We start from the raw sequence: 15,615 nt of genomic DNA on the forward strand, positions 1-15,615 counted from the left end.
TACTTTTAAAGTTATTTTTCCGTTCGTTAGTATGTGTATTTGAGCAGGGGTGTGTGGAGAGAAGGAAGTACAAAATGTTTATATTTGTTGTTAAATCTATTAGCGGTTCCTAATTCTTCAAGAAAATATGTCGCATTGCTGTAAAAAGAAGCCAGTTTGGCGAGGTATCGATTGTGTTGGTTTTACTGAATACAAGTTATAATCCATTAATTCCAACCACTGCAACATCTAAATTACTTCCATTTTTATTTAACTATTACATCTGTTTCCCATCAAAGAGGATTTGTATTTTGTAAATCGCCTGACATATTTGAAATATAAAAATGTAATAAAGACATTATGATTTATTTACGCTACACACCCAAATATAAATTGTAGATGTATAACCACCTATAAGGTAGGAATCTTAGCTATTTTTGAAATGACAAGTCACTGCTTCTCCCCCCCCCCCCCCATCCCCAACATATAACACAAACATTATATTATTTACCCTTTCCTCGTTCATTCATTAATTCACTCGTTCGTTCCTTCATTCATTCATTAATTCGTTCACTTTCTCCGTTAGGAGATTTACAACTAAAGAATCACATTAAAGCGAGGAAGGAAAACAAGAAGATGGATATGTATTATTTGTGTACATAATGAACACGATATATATAATTAACGGCACCCATCGGCTTGTCTTTAAGAATATATATATATATATATATATATATATATATATATATATATATATATATATATATATATATATATATATATATATATATATGTGTGTGTGTGTCTGTGTGTGTGTGTGTGTGTGTGTGTGATAATATAATGAAATAACTTAATACAACATCGCTATCGTTCTATAAAAAGGGAAAGGAGGCAAAATACAATGTTAATCATAATTGAGCGGCATTAACTAGCATTATCAAAATGTAACAATTTGCAAAATTAGAATGTTTCTTTATTAACATTATTACAATAATAACTTACTTATTTCGAATATATTCGTATGTTATTACAGTTTATAAAAGCTACACGTTCATTTAGTGCAATTATTTGTAATAATGATGGATATGAACAAGGATCTCAATTTGATGTGAATACGTTTGTGTCTGAAGCCTTACATTCAAAGTTGAAACTACTTTGTACTGAAATAATAAAATAAAAGTTTAATAACAGTTACTGATATGCTGTCACTTTCGAATGCAAAACACGAGGGAGAGGGAGATTCTCGGAATTAGAAGTATTTATGAATTGCAGATCAGCAATATTGCTCACAATCTAAGTAATCTATTATAAGCCTCAAGGTCACCAAGCCTCGTTAGGTCTCTTTAGACAAATTGATATATCGATTTGGAAATTGTGATTTGATAGAGTTGGAGAGGTCTGAAGCAAGTTACATGTTACTCATGACATTATTTAAAGTTGGCTTTACACTTGTGGAATTCATTTTTGTGTACGTTTCTTGAACAACGGTATATCTGTAAGACGCTTTTCAACAAGTGATCGGAAACGGTGTGCATGCATATGCATATATATATATATATATATATATATATATATATATATATATATATATATATATATATATATATATAATACAGGAAGCAATAAGAAATTAACATTAATTGATACAGCAGTTGCTCCCTGGATATTTATATGGAACAAACTAGACAAAAATAATGAACTAAAATGAACATCTTGGAAATATGAAATAAGTGCACAAAGTAAAGTTAGGTAAAGAGTCATGTGGCCGACTGAAGCAGCGTAAAGACAAATTCATGATGCTTACACATACGCAATCTATATTTAAAACATCAAAGTGCTAAATACATCTATCTTATCCTCTACGAACGTGACCACAGCTATATATACTAACCAACACAAAAACTGTACACATCATAAGAAGCCTTGTAGGGTGTTTGATCCACATTGCTTGGATGATATCCCCGTACCCTGTTGAATTTGACGACACTTGCATCATTTTCATTGTGCTTAGCCTCAACCGCTTTTCCAAAGTCACACAGTTTTGCATTAAAGTCTTCATTAAAAACAATTTTAAGAGACGTAAGATCCCGATGAAAGATTGGTCCCCTGAGAGAGAAATAAAAGATACCTGAATTATATATTCTGGTATATTTTATTTAATACAACTAAAATAATAAATGTTATCTTTTCGAACAGGCTTGTATCAAACGAAAGTATATGCGCCATATTTATATGGTAAAAAATGTATTCATTTGTGTCTTTAAGTCTGAGCGGTAGATCAGAAAGAGTATTGACAACCTCGATAACACTTTGGTAAGAAATTAATAAACCCGAATACTAACATATATACAGACACGAACTAGTAAATACAATGAATTTTTCAGAAAATATCGCTTTTATCTTGCAACGAGTAAAGCACTGTTCTGTTCATTTGATTGCCTTGGCACGATAATCAAAATACATGCGTTATGAAGACTGTGTTTAATACATTATTTCTGCGTTTTTGTAATTATACGATTACTGGAAATCTTTAACGGACATAAGAGTAGAAAAGCAATGTTTTGTCTTCTGCTAGATGAGCAGAGTATAGTCACAAAAACTGGGTTTCACTGATCATTGGTTACGAAGACATGTACTATAGAAATTGATCAAGTTATGTATAAGAGCTATTTGTGTTTCCACCAGTACTGATCAGGTCTTGTAAGAGAGCTTTCTAAGTTTCCATCAGTATTATCATGCAAGCCATCTTTTATCTTGATAGTATGTAAGTATCAGATCACAAAACTGTTTACAACCTATACAGGAAACGTAGCAATACAATAAGGCTCTCAAACGTTGGACATTATCCAACGGTTTCGTATCATAAATATTTAATCATTACATGTTTAAGATTCTATTTATCGCATTAACTTTTTATTTTGACGGACATATTTTAGAAAGAAGAGGAAATAAATTGGTTTCTTCTGGCTTAGAACCTGCAACTTTGAATTTTTGCGAGAAAAATAAAAATAATCCCAGACGCTAGTTCAATTAATAATGAGCACTTCTGTAACCAGTGACATAAGAAGTAGTTTAGATTTGTTTCCACAAATTACATTTCAAATAGCAACTGTCCATCTAAATGAAGTAACCATTTACTACAGAAAACATGATTTTTCAACATGGGACATCCTACGTAAATTCCTGTGATGTTCCTTAGTTCACTTGGGCCAGGTCAGGCGACCCAGAATACATCGATTTCCATGAAAATGTTTACAATATTTGCACACAAAGTGTGTCAAATCTACTATTATGTAAGCAGTATTGTATATGGCAGAAAACATGGCATCCCAGTTCCTGTGTATGAATGAGTACTAAATGCAGAAATTTATATGAAATCTAGATTAAAGGTGTTGCTGAGTATTCTAATTCCAGAATCAACTTATCTTGCCATATATTTGCATTATTTGCTTCGGAACTGGGGCCCCGAGTGGCCGAGTGGTCTAAAGCGCTCTTCGTTACGGATCACTGCCATCTCACCTCTGTCTGCGGCGGTTCGAGTCTAAGATTCAGCCAATGTGGGCATGTGAGAAAGCCTGCCAGTAGCTTCTCGTGGGTCGGTGGTTCTTTCCGGGGTTTTCCGGGTTCTTCCTCCACCATTAATACTGGCCGCCATGTATAGCCTATCGTGCTGAAAAATGGCGTTAAACCCCACAACAACAACAACAACAAGCTTCGGAACTATGCTGTGGCTGGGTAACTTTCTGTCAGTTTGGAGACCGACATCAGTCCGTACTCTTGTCTAAACAGGGGTGAATTTATTTACTCCTGTAACTGAACATTTAAACCATGTTTATCATAGGGAATGGTTCCTCTTAAAGATTTATATCCCCAGCCCTCTTTCCATTCACCATTAATTTTAATGTATTTGTAACGAGCATATGTGTGATAAACGGACTATATTCCGACAAAAGCATTCTTGGCAATGCACGTTCAACAATCTGTCCTACCAATGGCTGTGAAGGCGAGGTAAAGGATATTTTCACGGTTGCAGTCAATCAGTAAAGAGAACCACTACTAAAGAATTTCCTAAACATTTCTGGACCAATAAGATTCGCATGAAATGATATATTAACATGATACCAATATCAAAAATATTAAACTTCCCACGCTATTTATGAAGTATACCAAAATATGTGATACACATGTAATATTTATCTTCTCAATCATAACATTTAAAGGTTATTTCGTCATTTTAAAAAGACAACGTACGAGCCCAGTCTGATGAAAATGAATCTCTTCTTTTCAATACATATCGATGGGAAAGATCAGACGATACTTGGACTGGAAAGGTTATATATATATACCTTCTGTGTGAAGTGATTTCAAATGTGATAACTTAAATCCCAAATGTTATGACTCTATACAGGAAGTGTCTGTGATCACTATTATCTACTTTTGCCCTATCTTCAGTCTAATCAAGAGGATATTCTAACATTCATAAATTAGCATACATTCAATGGAGAAATAGTATTTGCAGCGTATGCAATAGAAACGTGCATCGCCTATCAGATCTTGGACGATCTAGTTAATATTCTGTAAGCTTGGATGTCATCCTTGGGTAAATTAAACTATGGACATTCAACCATCAGCACGGTAAAAGTCTTAAACATTCAGATGCAGAATATATATATATATATATATATATATATATATATATATATATATATATATATATATATATATATATATATATATATATATATATATAATACTTTAGCACTTCATAATTTGTATTAATAAGCTTACTTGTTAAGGTACACTATCCTTTGTCCCGAAATATAGTCTGTGGAGTGGGATAAAGGTACGGACGATGTGTATTAAACACGGAAAATCAAATACAGACGCATACAATAGTATCTCCACTGTCATAGATGTAGTGGAGATCTGATTTTAATCAGACTGAAACGCAAATAAGAGTTAATCCCAAGCTAGGAAAGGTGAGTGAAACCTAAGGTTGAATTTAAAAGGTGTAAATCATTAGGAACTAACCTTATTCCATGTTTTCCTTGGCTGTGTAGGTAATCCAAGGCGTGAGCTACCTGATACATACATCGTAACCAGATTTTACAATTTCTGTACTCAGGACTGAGAAGATTCCCTTTATTTTCAAGTAAAATGTTATCACGAACACTTCCTTTCTCCATGTAAGGATACATAAGATATACAACCCTGAAAGTGAAAACAGACTGGTTCTATTTAGCGTAACAAATCGAATGGAATATTAACATATGTTTTTCATAATAATGCTTATGTCTGAAAACTGTACACGTTGATGAAATGTCAAGACCATCTTCTTCATTACGAGACATCTACTCTGCATAAACTTTAGATCTCGACTGTAATGCATTGAAACTCAAAAGAAAAACGATTCATGGGAAAAAAGCACAAAAGCTTCTGGCGTGACAGCAATCAATGTCATCACGGTATGTATATGATTCAAATTGTAGCAAAACTAGATCACTGTACCAGGACCCATATGTTCCCTCCATTAGTACAAAAAAGATTAATTATCCACCCACCCCACCCACTTTGCTAAGAATACAAAATTGCGGGTCTGAGATTCTTCACATCCTTGACAGCACACAAAAACAACAACAACAACAGTAATAATAATAATAGGTCAAGATATATCGAGAAGTCCTTTTGTTACTTTTTACAGTTTTATTCGATTACAGAATTGTTTGTAAACCTTTCAAAGTTTTTAATACTATGATGCTCTCTAATGTGACATCTATCTAATGTGACATAATATTCTTCATATTTTCATGTAAGATTATTTGACTGCTATTTTGGAAGTGAACAAGGTTACCCTTCACTGGCACTTAGGAGAGAAAATCAATATAATTTGTATCAAATTAACTGTGTTAATAAATGAATGTTCCCTCTTAGGTTTGCGAAAATATAGTGAACCTGTTTAAAAGTGGCACCTATATGTTGTCCATTATGAGCAAATTGAAATGACATGTGACACCATTTTATTTAAATGAAAGAAACAATGCTAACACGCTTTGCTGGTTAACCTTTATTTAAAGATCATATTTAAAGGTATTTATTATTCTGGACTTGTTTGTATATTTTATTATTTTTATAAAGGGTAGATTCTGGTTTAATAGTGTTTCCTCTCAAGTTAAACTCATATGAGCAGATACTTTTTTTTTTTAATGTGACTAGTGTTATTTCTATTGAGTCGGAAGATCTTAAGCATGGTGGCTTAGTGAAATGTCCAAGTATTATCGTTGTTGTTGTGGGGCTTAACGCCATTTTTCAGCACACGATAAAATATACATGGCGGCCAGTATTAATGGTGGAGGAAGAACCCGGGAAAACCCCGGAAGGAACCACCGACCCACGAGAAGCTACTGGCAAGCTTTCTCACATACCAACATTGGCCGAATCCAAGTCTCGAACCCACGCAGACAGAGGTGAGATGGCAGTGATCCGTAACGGAGAACGCTTTAGACCACTCGGCCACTCGAGACCCTGTCGGAGTATTAAATATTTGTTACAAATGTATATTTTTGCATAGCAAATAATCCAACAGATGCCAAGTTGTATATTTAAAAAAATTGCGAAATGACGTGTTTTTCTTACAACAATCTTAGTTACATATTCCAAATTATTAAGTCATTAAATTAAAATATGTGGGAACAATTTCTGATAAAATAATAGGCAAATGACTAAATACAAATTCATGCATTTTAATCTAAAGATCGTGATAGAAACCTTGGTAGCTGATTTATATCATTTTGGGCCTAACTTGTTTTACGGCAGGTCATAAATTGAAATTTTATACCTAGGTCTCGTACCCACAGACTTGTTGAAAAAAAATCCAACCGAGTAGAGAAAACGAAATTATGATACGTGCCAAGAGTTTCTTAGAGTATTCCTATGTCCCATTCTTAAACTGGGACCATTCGTACTGTACAAGAGACAAAGTAAGTATTCCCCAAGTACTACGTTCCCCATCTGACCTATGATCTCAGGGTGATATTCCTTCTATGAAACAATCGGACATATATACAGCTCAGTTCACTCCTGATATATTTTTGAACCCGTCAAGCTAACATCGAAATTTTCTGCCTTGAACCAAATTAATGTTACTGCCCCAAAATTGATGAATTGCAAATAACCACTTAATTTTAAATCTTTAATTGAAAAATCGCTACTTTCTTAGTGGGGGGTTGTTTTATGGCAATTCTTTTCTTTACGGGGCCAGTAAGTGTAATCTGGTGCTCCTTAAAAAAAAATCAACATGGCTAAATAAATTGACAAATTTATCAGGCTTAAAATCAGTCAGAATTTGTCTCATTCTGTTCATGACCGTAAGTCACAGAGGCCGAGAATCAAGCATACAGCGAAATGTTTTAAAGTTATTTACTTTGACTTTTTGTAGTATGATTGACATGGTCCGGTGTAAAAACTGGTCATATGAGTGATCTTTTGGGATATATATATATATATATATATATATATATATATATATATATATATATTCATATTCATCATTAAGCTTGTATCAGTCATCTCTGGTTCATCATTATTATTAGTGGTAAGGGGAATAACTTCATAGGTGGTTTCAAATGGCGTTGACTAAGTTTTCATCAACAACAAAAAATTATTTTCCATTACTGGAAGGTAATGCAGTTTCCATATATTTCTTCTAGCTCATTCAGTGGTTATTTTTCTTGTTGCAATTATAACTTCTTTAGGCACATACACAATAGTCGCATGGCATTACGGGAATCTTTCAGCTTCTCATGAAAATGTGATGATACATTTTTCAAGTGAACATATCGGAATGAAGAAAATATAAAAACTATTTCGCCATTTTTTTAGTTTTCATATTTAAGTGTATAATAAAATAATCATATCGTTTCAAACTGTACAATAAACGTTGATTAAACAGACGCGGACGAGCCTTTCGTAATGTAACAAAACATTGCCAAATTACATTGAAATGATTACATCATGGTTAGAATATGCATTTCAAGTTATTTCCAATCGAGCAACAATGGACACTTCTGGCTGCAAATCTATGTAATATTTTGCTAATCAAAATGTCAAATTCGAATGGTTGAACAGTTTCTGGAAAAATGTGCATCTTCTTGCTTAAGACATGCACGTTCGGAGTGTTTTCACCTCCAGAGGCTGGGTGCCATTAAAAAGAAAAACATTACCCTGGCACCATAAAGTTTTAGGACCTCTTTTAAAGAAAAGTCCGACACACGAAAGAAGCATTGTTGTGGTACATATTCATCAGATAGTTATAATGAAATGACCTAACCTTTAGTCCTAAGAATTAGGTTTGTACATTTGCATATTTTTTTATGAATTCGCGACAAGAACTTCGTTATTTTAGTACTTGTAAGAAGTACAATGTTTCGGATAGACGTACTGATTAATATTTACGACTACTATACTATGCTCATATTGACACATGGCAGTCGAGTGGGTGACGAAAGGCACTAACAGAAAAGAATCCAAAGAAAGGGGAGGCAAATGATACGACCTTTCAAAAGTAAGTCTCTAAAATCTTTTATTCAATTGTCAGCTGAATTCAGATGTACCGACGTATTAAAGTATCATTTTTTTTACAAACTTTCATTAAATCAAAATAAAATATGGAGGAGGTAAATATTAGGCACATTTATCCTTTAGTCTGAGATTAAAAGTGCCCTAACCTTTACTTAATGAAATTCGTTAGATTCCACTCAAATGTTTAGCACTATCTCTGGTTATCCGACAAAGGACTTTTTTGGGACGGGAGGAGCCAACGTGATTGCTTACCTGTGAGGTTTTAAAATATTTTCAGCACGTGCTATGATAGGGACGACGTGAGGGTGAAGTATTGTTTCGTGATAAAGTTCCTTTAAAAGAAGAAGAAATATTGCTCAAATGTTGACATTGTTATAGAGTATTAAAAGGTAAATAGCATACCATATTATCATATACCATTCATGTCTGTATGTTCAATTTTCACCAGATTATTATTATACATGTATTACCTCTTTCTATAAAATGCATTCACTTTTCAATATTCGACATCTATAGTTAGAATTTTAAAACTATTGCTGAAACGTATACATGAATATCTGATGATGAATATATAAATTATACATTCATTTCAAGTGATTCTTATAGGAAATAGCAAAATAGGTTACAATGGTTTAGTTTTTGTGCATGGCAAAATGTATTCATCAATGTGTCGATTACAATACAACAACTTAAGTGCTGCTAGCTGTGAAAGACTTAGAAGAAACATGAAAACATGACCAATTTAAAAGTACATCAGACATACCAAAGTGACGACAAAATGACCCACCTATCGTATGAAAGCCATAATCCTGAACAATGATGAACGAATTGTTCGTAAAGCTCTATTAGCTACAAGGACAGTTGTTTGAAAGAGCTGCGTTATGCCGAGATAAATATTTGTGAAAGAGACGGATTCATACTTAGAAGTCAGATCAACCAAGAACTCCAAGACATTGAGCAATGCTTTATAACTTGCCATATTTGTTGTCACAACTGCCACCCCCACCCCCATGTATTAACCGGTCTTATATTTTACCCGTACGTTCAATTTAGGTGGATTGGAGCAATAGCTACTCAGGTGATTTTTAAACGCTCTGACCAGAAAGTAACTTTAGTAAGACGTAAATATGGATTCATGTTTTGAACTCAGCTGAATGTCAACAAATGATCGGAATGCTGATTTTGTCTGGTTATCAGGTCAAAATTCACTGCTGCACAACATTCTTGCGCACGTCATCACAATATTCTCGTGCACGTCATCACAGGCTAAACTCTGTTATCAGTCTACTACGTATAAGTGCACTTTCAGGGACATTCGGAGTAAAGATCTGACTCATTTTAAGGCAGGGTTACGAGAGTTATTGTGGAAATGATTGCACTGAGGGTGTTGGTATAGTAATTGTTCCGCTAAAGATGCATACAACACACCGAACATTTTACAACTGATACATTTGAAATGTACCAACATGTGTAGAGATGCTTGGACGACAAAACGCTAATTCTAGACGAACTAGTATATTGTTAGTAATTTCCAGCCAAAGTTATATATTGAAAAATACTGAAATCCTTTTTGGTGATATATTAGTTAATGTGAGACGCCCCAATAGAAAAAGGACCTTAGGACATGCTTATTTGTTTGTTGATTTTACATAGTGAGAAAGAATATTTACATGGGTTTTTTGTGCACATTTTGGGGGGAAACTCTTTTCAAAAGCGTTTAATCACAAAGATTTAAAGAATAATTAATAAACCCTATATTCAGTAGGTGAGCATAATATAACATATTTCATTGAAGAATGCCAACTAAGCAGAATAAATAACGTTATGCCATTTTGTGATTTGTGGTAAGCCAAGGCCAAACATATATACATAAACATAGGGCTAAATATTCAATTACTAACAAATTTCCTAACTATAACTATATTTGATTTACATAATTCAAAATGTATCTTTTTGTTCCTATTGCAATAATTTGTAGTTTTGTAAGAACTATAGCGATATTAAAACTGTTTTGTATAAATTGTTTTAGAATCTTAATATAAAGGACAATTCAAACGTTATTAATTTTTTTTGTCACCAGCTTCACATAAAATGAACATTAACACTATCAAAAATATTAATTGTCTACCATCTAAAACACTATATCGGTAGTCTACCATCTAATACACTATATCGGTAGTCTACCATCTAATACACTATATCGGTAGTCTACCATCTAATACACTATATCGGTAGTCTACCATCTAATACACTATATCGGTAGTCTACCATCTAATACACTATATCGGTACTCTACCATCTAATACACTATAGAGGTAGTCTACCATCTAATACACTATATCGGTAGTCTATGATATCCTACTCTTCAGCTACAATAGTAAAGTCTGCATTGATTGACAACATCGTCAATCGCTGTTGAAATTTAAAATCAGACACAAATGTCATATAGCTACATGCAAAACCGTGGCTTCAGATAAAACTAAAATTCAAAGAAAGTACAATTACATATAGGTAAGTCGTCAATCCTAGATTTCTGTTTACAGAGAACATTATTTTTTCTAGCATGCTCAACTAAACTGGCATCTGCAATATGAAATCTATTTCTCTGAAACAGCGTGGCATCAAGACATGAAATTTGTTCTTAGAAGCTGTCACAATTTTATATTTTCTTGTTTTTTATTGTTCTTTTGTAAAATCAACATTAAATCCTTTTATCTACAGTTAATTCCCATAGAAAAATGAAGGTTAAGAAACTACAAGAGATTAGAAAAAAAAGTAATATCGACTAAATTGTTTTTCAAGCTCTCTTATTTCCAGAAGCAGTAATTTATTATTACTATTATTATTATTATTATAGTTTTTTAAACTCGTTCACATTAGTGTCTGAAGCTGAAATACTTCAACCGATTAGTGACTTCTAGCAATCTAGATCATCAGGTGATAGTAAAATTTTCACATATAATTTTTTCATGCATGAATACACCTTGACACATGCAACTTATAGTGTTCAGGGTGTGGAAAAATATTAGAGCTTGTCACAATGCAATCTGTGTGGAAAATTGAACGTGCTCATGGGAGATGAAATTTCCCGAAAAAATATAACACAATATCACAATGACGAGAGAGAGAGGGAGAGAAAGAGAGGGAGAGAGTGTTTGATTTGGTTTTTTAACGTAGTTTTAACAATTTTTCAGTCATATCGCTACGATGTCTGCAGTGTGTCAGTTTATAGTGATGTCTAGCACTGGGGCATCATGATGCAGATATGTAGCATGATGTCCCACACAGTCACATTATCCTGACACCAGGCCCACCTATCCTCACACTAAACTCTTAATGCTGAGCGTAAAGCGGGGCAGATGTTCCTACCATTTTTATAAGTCTTTGGTAAGACTCGGCCGAAGTTCGAACCTGCGACCTCCCGCATCCGAAACAGACGCTCAAACCGCTAGGCCACCGGAGCAGTCACAATAAAGACATTTTAAAGGGGAGGGTAACATAAAATATGAAATGTATAATTGAAATCTCGTTACGTTTATTTCACAAGTTAAAAAAAATTTTAATCTTTGTTTGCTCATTAATGCAATATGCCAATAATCACGGTTATAAAAAAAAATATGAAGTAGTAAATGTTAAAAGATTCAAAGATGAGAAACGTGGTATGGTTATAACACATATAAAGTTGACAAGAACAAAGACAGATTTCAACGTCTGTTATGTTATCATCATACAGACGTACAAATTAAAAGGCTTTGGAAATATCCAGGGATTTCGGGGTTGAAATAACAGACCTTGAACTGAATAGTCACATATAACCAAGAATAGAACAATGGTAAGTTAATTTTAATAATTTTGTAATACGTCAAGGTTTGTGTCTTTGCTTATACACTCTAGTACATTTCTTCCTTCGACTATTTCAACAATAATGAAAATTAGAATAATTAAATGATCAATGGATACTCACAACATAATTATTTAAGAACACTTATTTGTATCCATCGACTTTCTTGCCAAATAGCAAATGTGTATTGGTCAGCTGTAATTATTATGTAAACAATAGCTGTAATTATTACCTAAACAATAGTTGTAATTATTGCGTAAACAATAGCTGCATTACGTAAACAATAGCTGTAATTATTACGTAAACAATAGCTGTAATTATTACGTAAACAATAGATGATTAACGTAGTTTGTGTTGCTTGGGCGTTTGGCACAGCAATCGCGCATCTAAAGTTGTCCAGTTTGTTTATTAGTAGAGACGAGTGCCTTTTATTTCGAAACACAAATGTCAAAGAAATTTCAAGAGTTATATGACTAATAGATATCACTCAAAAATCATGCAATCGGCAGCCTTTTGGATGTAAAGTTGAATGTTTGCAATAATAAAGCTTATAAAAGGAACGATAATTTACAAAAAAGGGTCTATTGCCTCATTGTGGATACAAATTTATGCAAGAAAGCCATTTTTAAAACAAATTAAAATAACCTCATTTATTGGGTTCCTCATATTTGTTATCGTAATGAAATATAATTGAAATTGTTAGTGTTGCGTGCCTTCAGATTCAAGGGTAAAAGCAAAACAAAACAGCATAAATTGGTTTTGCTTTATGTTTTATACTTGCTATATCTCTTCAAAAACGGGAAACTTGTCTATTTGTAATTTGCACTTTTATAAACAGGGTTCATTCCTGGATCTGAGTAATGAGCAAAGAGATGCTTTATTAAGGATGTCGATAATATCATGCCAGTGTTAATGGTACCTCGCGGACTATTTTACCAATCTGTTTACAAATTTTATTTTTAAACAGCACGGGACGTCGATTTGAACTCAATGGAACCAAAGAATATAAAAAATTTCGTCAAATCTATATTCATGCATTTGCATAAGCATACGGAAGAATGTAAAAGCCCCAAAGTTTTACATTTTTTTTAAAAGCTTTAGTAAACATGATCACATTTAATAAATAGATTATTTCTTTATTTTTTTTTTCCACAAATATGTTAGCCTCGCCAACATTCAATGTCATCCACGTTGACCAAGATATTTGATCATTTGACTAATTGGCTACCTGGAGTTTTTTCAGTATACCTTAACGTTTCCACATGTCAGGTTTTAAAACTTTTGGTAAGAGAAAGCGGGATGTGGTAGGAACCTAAGGAATCTAATTTAAAATACTGACAGCTAATATTAATGATACTGTAATACATATTTCACTATAAATGAGCTAAATGGAAAATAAAATCGAAACATCAATTCAGCAGCTGAGAAAAAGCTGAGCAATATAAGACAAGAAATTTACATTTAACATACCCTACGTATGTTCTTATTACTTACCGTGTAATAAGTCTTCTCACGATCCTCATCTGTGAGCTTGAGTTTTTTTATCAGGTACTTTTCCAACTCTTCCTTGTTTATCTTTGCTTTAAAATGAATAAAGATGGAAACAAATATCAAAACAGATACATGTTTAATGTTCTGGAATGTGGCATGGAATGAGGCAGTTTGTCATTCTTTACCAATTGTACTTGATTGAGAGTGTACATGGATTGATAAAGTGTACATGGATTGAGAGTGTACATGGATTGATAGGGTGTACATGGATTGAGAGTGTACATGGATTGATAGGGTGCACATGATTTGATATGGTGTACATGGATTGAGAGTGTACATGGATTGATAGGGTGTACATGGATTGATAGGGTGTACATGGATTGAGAGTGTACATGGATTGATAGGGTGCACATGATTTGATAGGGTGTACATGGATTGATAGGGTGTACATGGATTGAGAGTATACATGGATTGATAGGGTGTACATGCTTTGGTAGGGTGTACAATGATTGAGAGTGTACATGGATTGATAGGGTGCACATGATTTGATAGGGTGTACATGGATTGATAGGGTGTACATGGATTGATAAGGTGTACATGGATTGAGAGTATACATGGATTGATAGGGTGTACATGGATTGATAGGGTGTACATGGATTGAGAGTATACATGGATTTATAGGGTGTACATGCTTTGGTAGGGTGTACAATGATTGAGAGTGTACATGGATTGATAGGGTGTACATGGATTTAGAGTGTACATGGACTGATAGGGTGCACATGATTTGATAGGGTGTACATGGATTGAGAGTGTACATGGATTGATAGGGTGTACATGGATTGATACGGTGTACATGGATTGATACGTTGTACATGGATTGAGAGTGTACATGGTTTGATGGGGTGTACATGGATTGAGAGTGTACATGGTTTGATAGGGTGTACATGGATTGATAGGGTGTACATGGATTGATAGGGTGTACATGGATTGATAGGGTGTACATGGATTGAGAGTGTACATGGATTGATAGGGTGCACATGATTTGATAGGGTGTACATGGATTGAGAGTGTACATGGATTGATAGGGTGTACATGGATTGATAGGGTGTACATGGATTGAGAGTGTACATGGATTGATAGGGTGCACATGATTTGATAGGGTGTACATGGATTGAGAGTGTACATGGATTGATAAGGTGTACATGGATTGAGAGTATACATGGATTGATAGGGTGTACATGGATTGATAGGGTGTACATGGATTGATAGGGTGTACATGGATTGAGAGTATACATGGATTGATAGGGTGTACATGCTTTGGTAGGGTGTACAATGATTGAGAGTGTACATGGATTGATAGGGTGTACATGGATTTAGAGTGTACATGGACTGATAGGGTGCACATGATTTGATAGGGTGTACATGGATTGAGAGTGTACATGGATTGATAGGGTGCACATGATTTGATAGGGTGTACATGGATTGAGAGTATACATGGATTGATAGGGTGTACATGCTTTGGTAGGGTGTACAATGATTGAGAGTGTACATGGATTGATAGGGTGTACATGGATTTAGAGTGTACATGGACTGATAGGGTGTACATGGATTGATAGGGTGTACATGCTTTGATATGGTGTACATGGATTGAGAGTTTACATGGATTGATAGGGTGTTCGTGGATTGATAGGGTGTACATGGATTGATAGGGTGTACATGGATTGATA

General features: G+C 34.0%; 1 protein-coding gene across 2 annotated transcripts in view; it reads right to left on the bottom strand.

Annotated features, from left to right (window-relative positions):
• The window catches only part of LOC149779201 (uncharacterized), a 102,040-nt gene that overhangs the window by 50,061 nt on the left and 36,364 nt on the right, over positions 1–15,615 (bottom strand). The window contains exons 4-7 of one of the 2 annotated variants that reach the window (XM_089939768.1): positions 13,892–13,977; positions 8,809–8,888; positions 5,011–5,190; positions 1,871–2,085 (exon numbers count right to left, since the gene is read on the bottom strand). In XM_089939768.1, the coding sequence (XP_089795894.1) occupies positions 1,871–2,085; positions 5,011–5,190; positions 8,809–8,888; positions 13,892–13,977 (561 nt within the window). The remainder of the gene's footprint in view (positions 1–1,870; positions 2,086–5,010; positions 5,191–8,808; positions 8,889–13,891; positions 13,978–15,615) is intronic. The other variant, XM_089939769.1, reaches the window with a different exon arrangement.

The sequence above is a fragment of the Sinohyriopsis cumingii genome, chromosome 17 (genome assembly GCF_028554795.1).
Source record: "Sinohyriopsis cumingii isolate HCF-2022 chromosome 17, ASM2855479v2, whole genome shotgun sequence".
NCBI lineage: Eukaryota > Metazoa > Mollusca > Bivalvia > Unionida > Unionidae > Sinohyriopsis > Sinohyriopsis cumingii.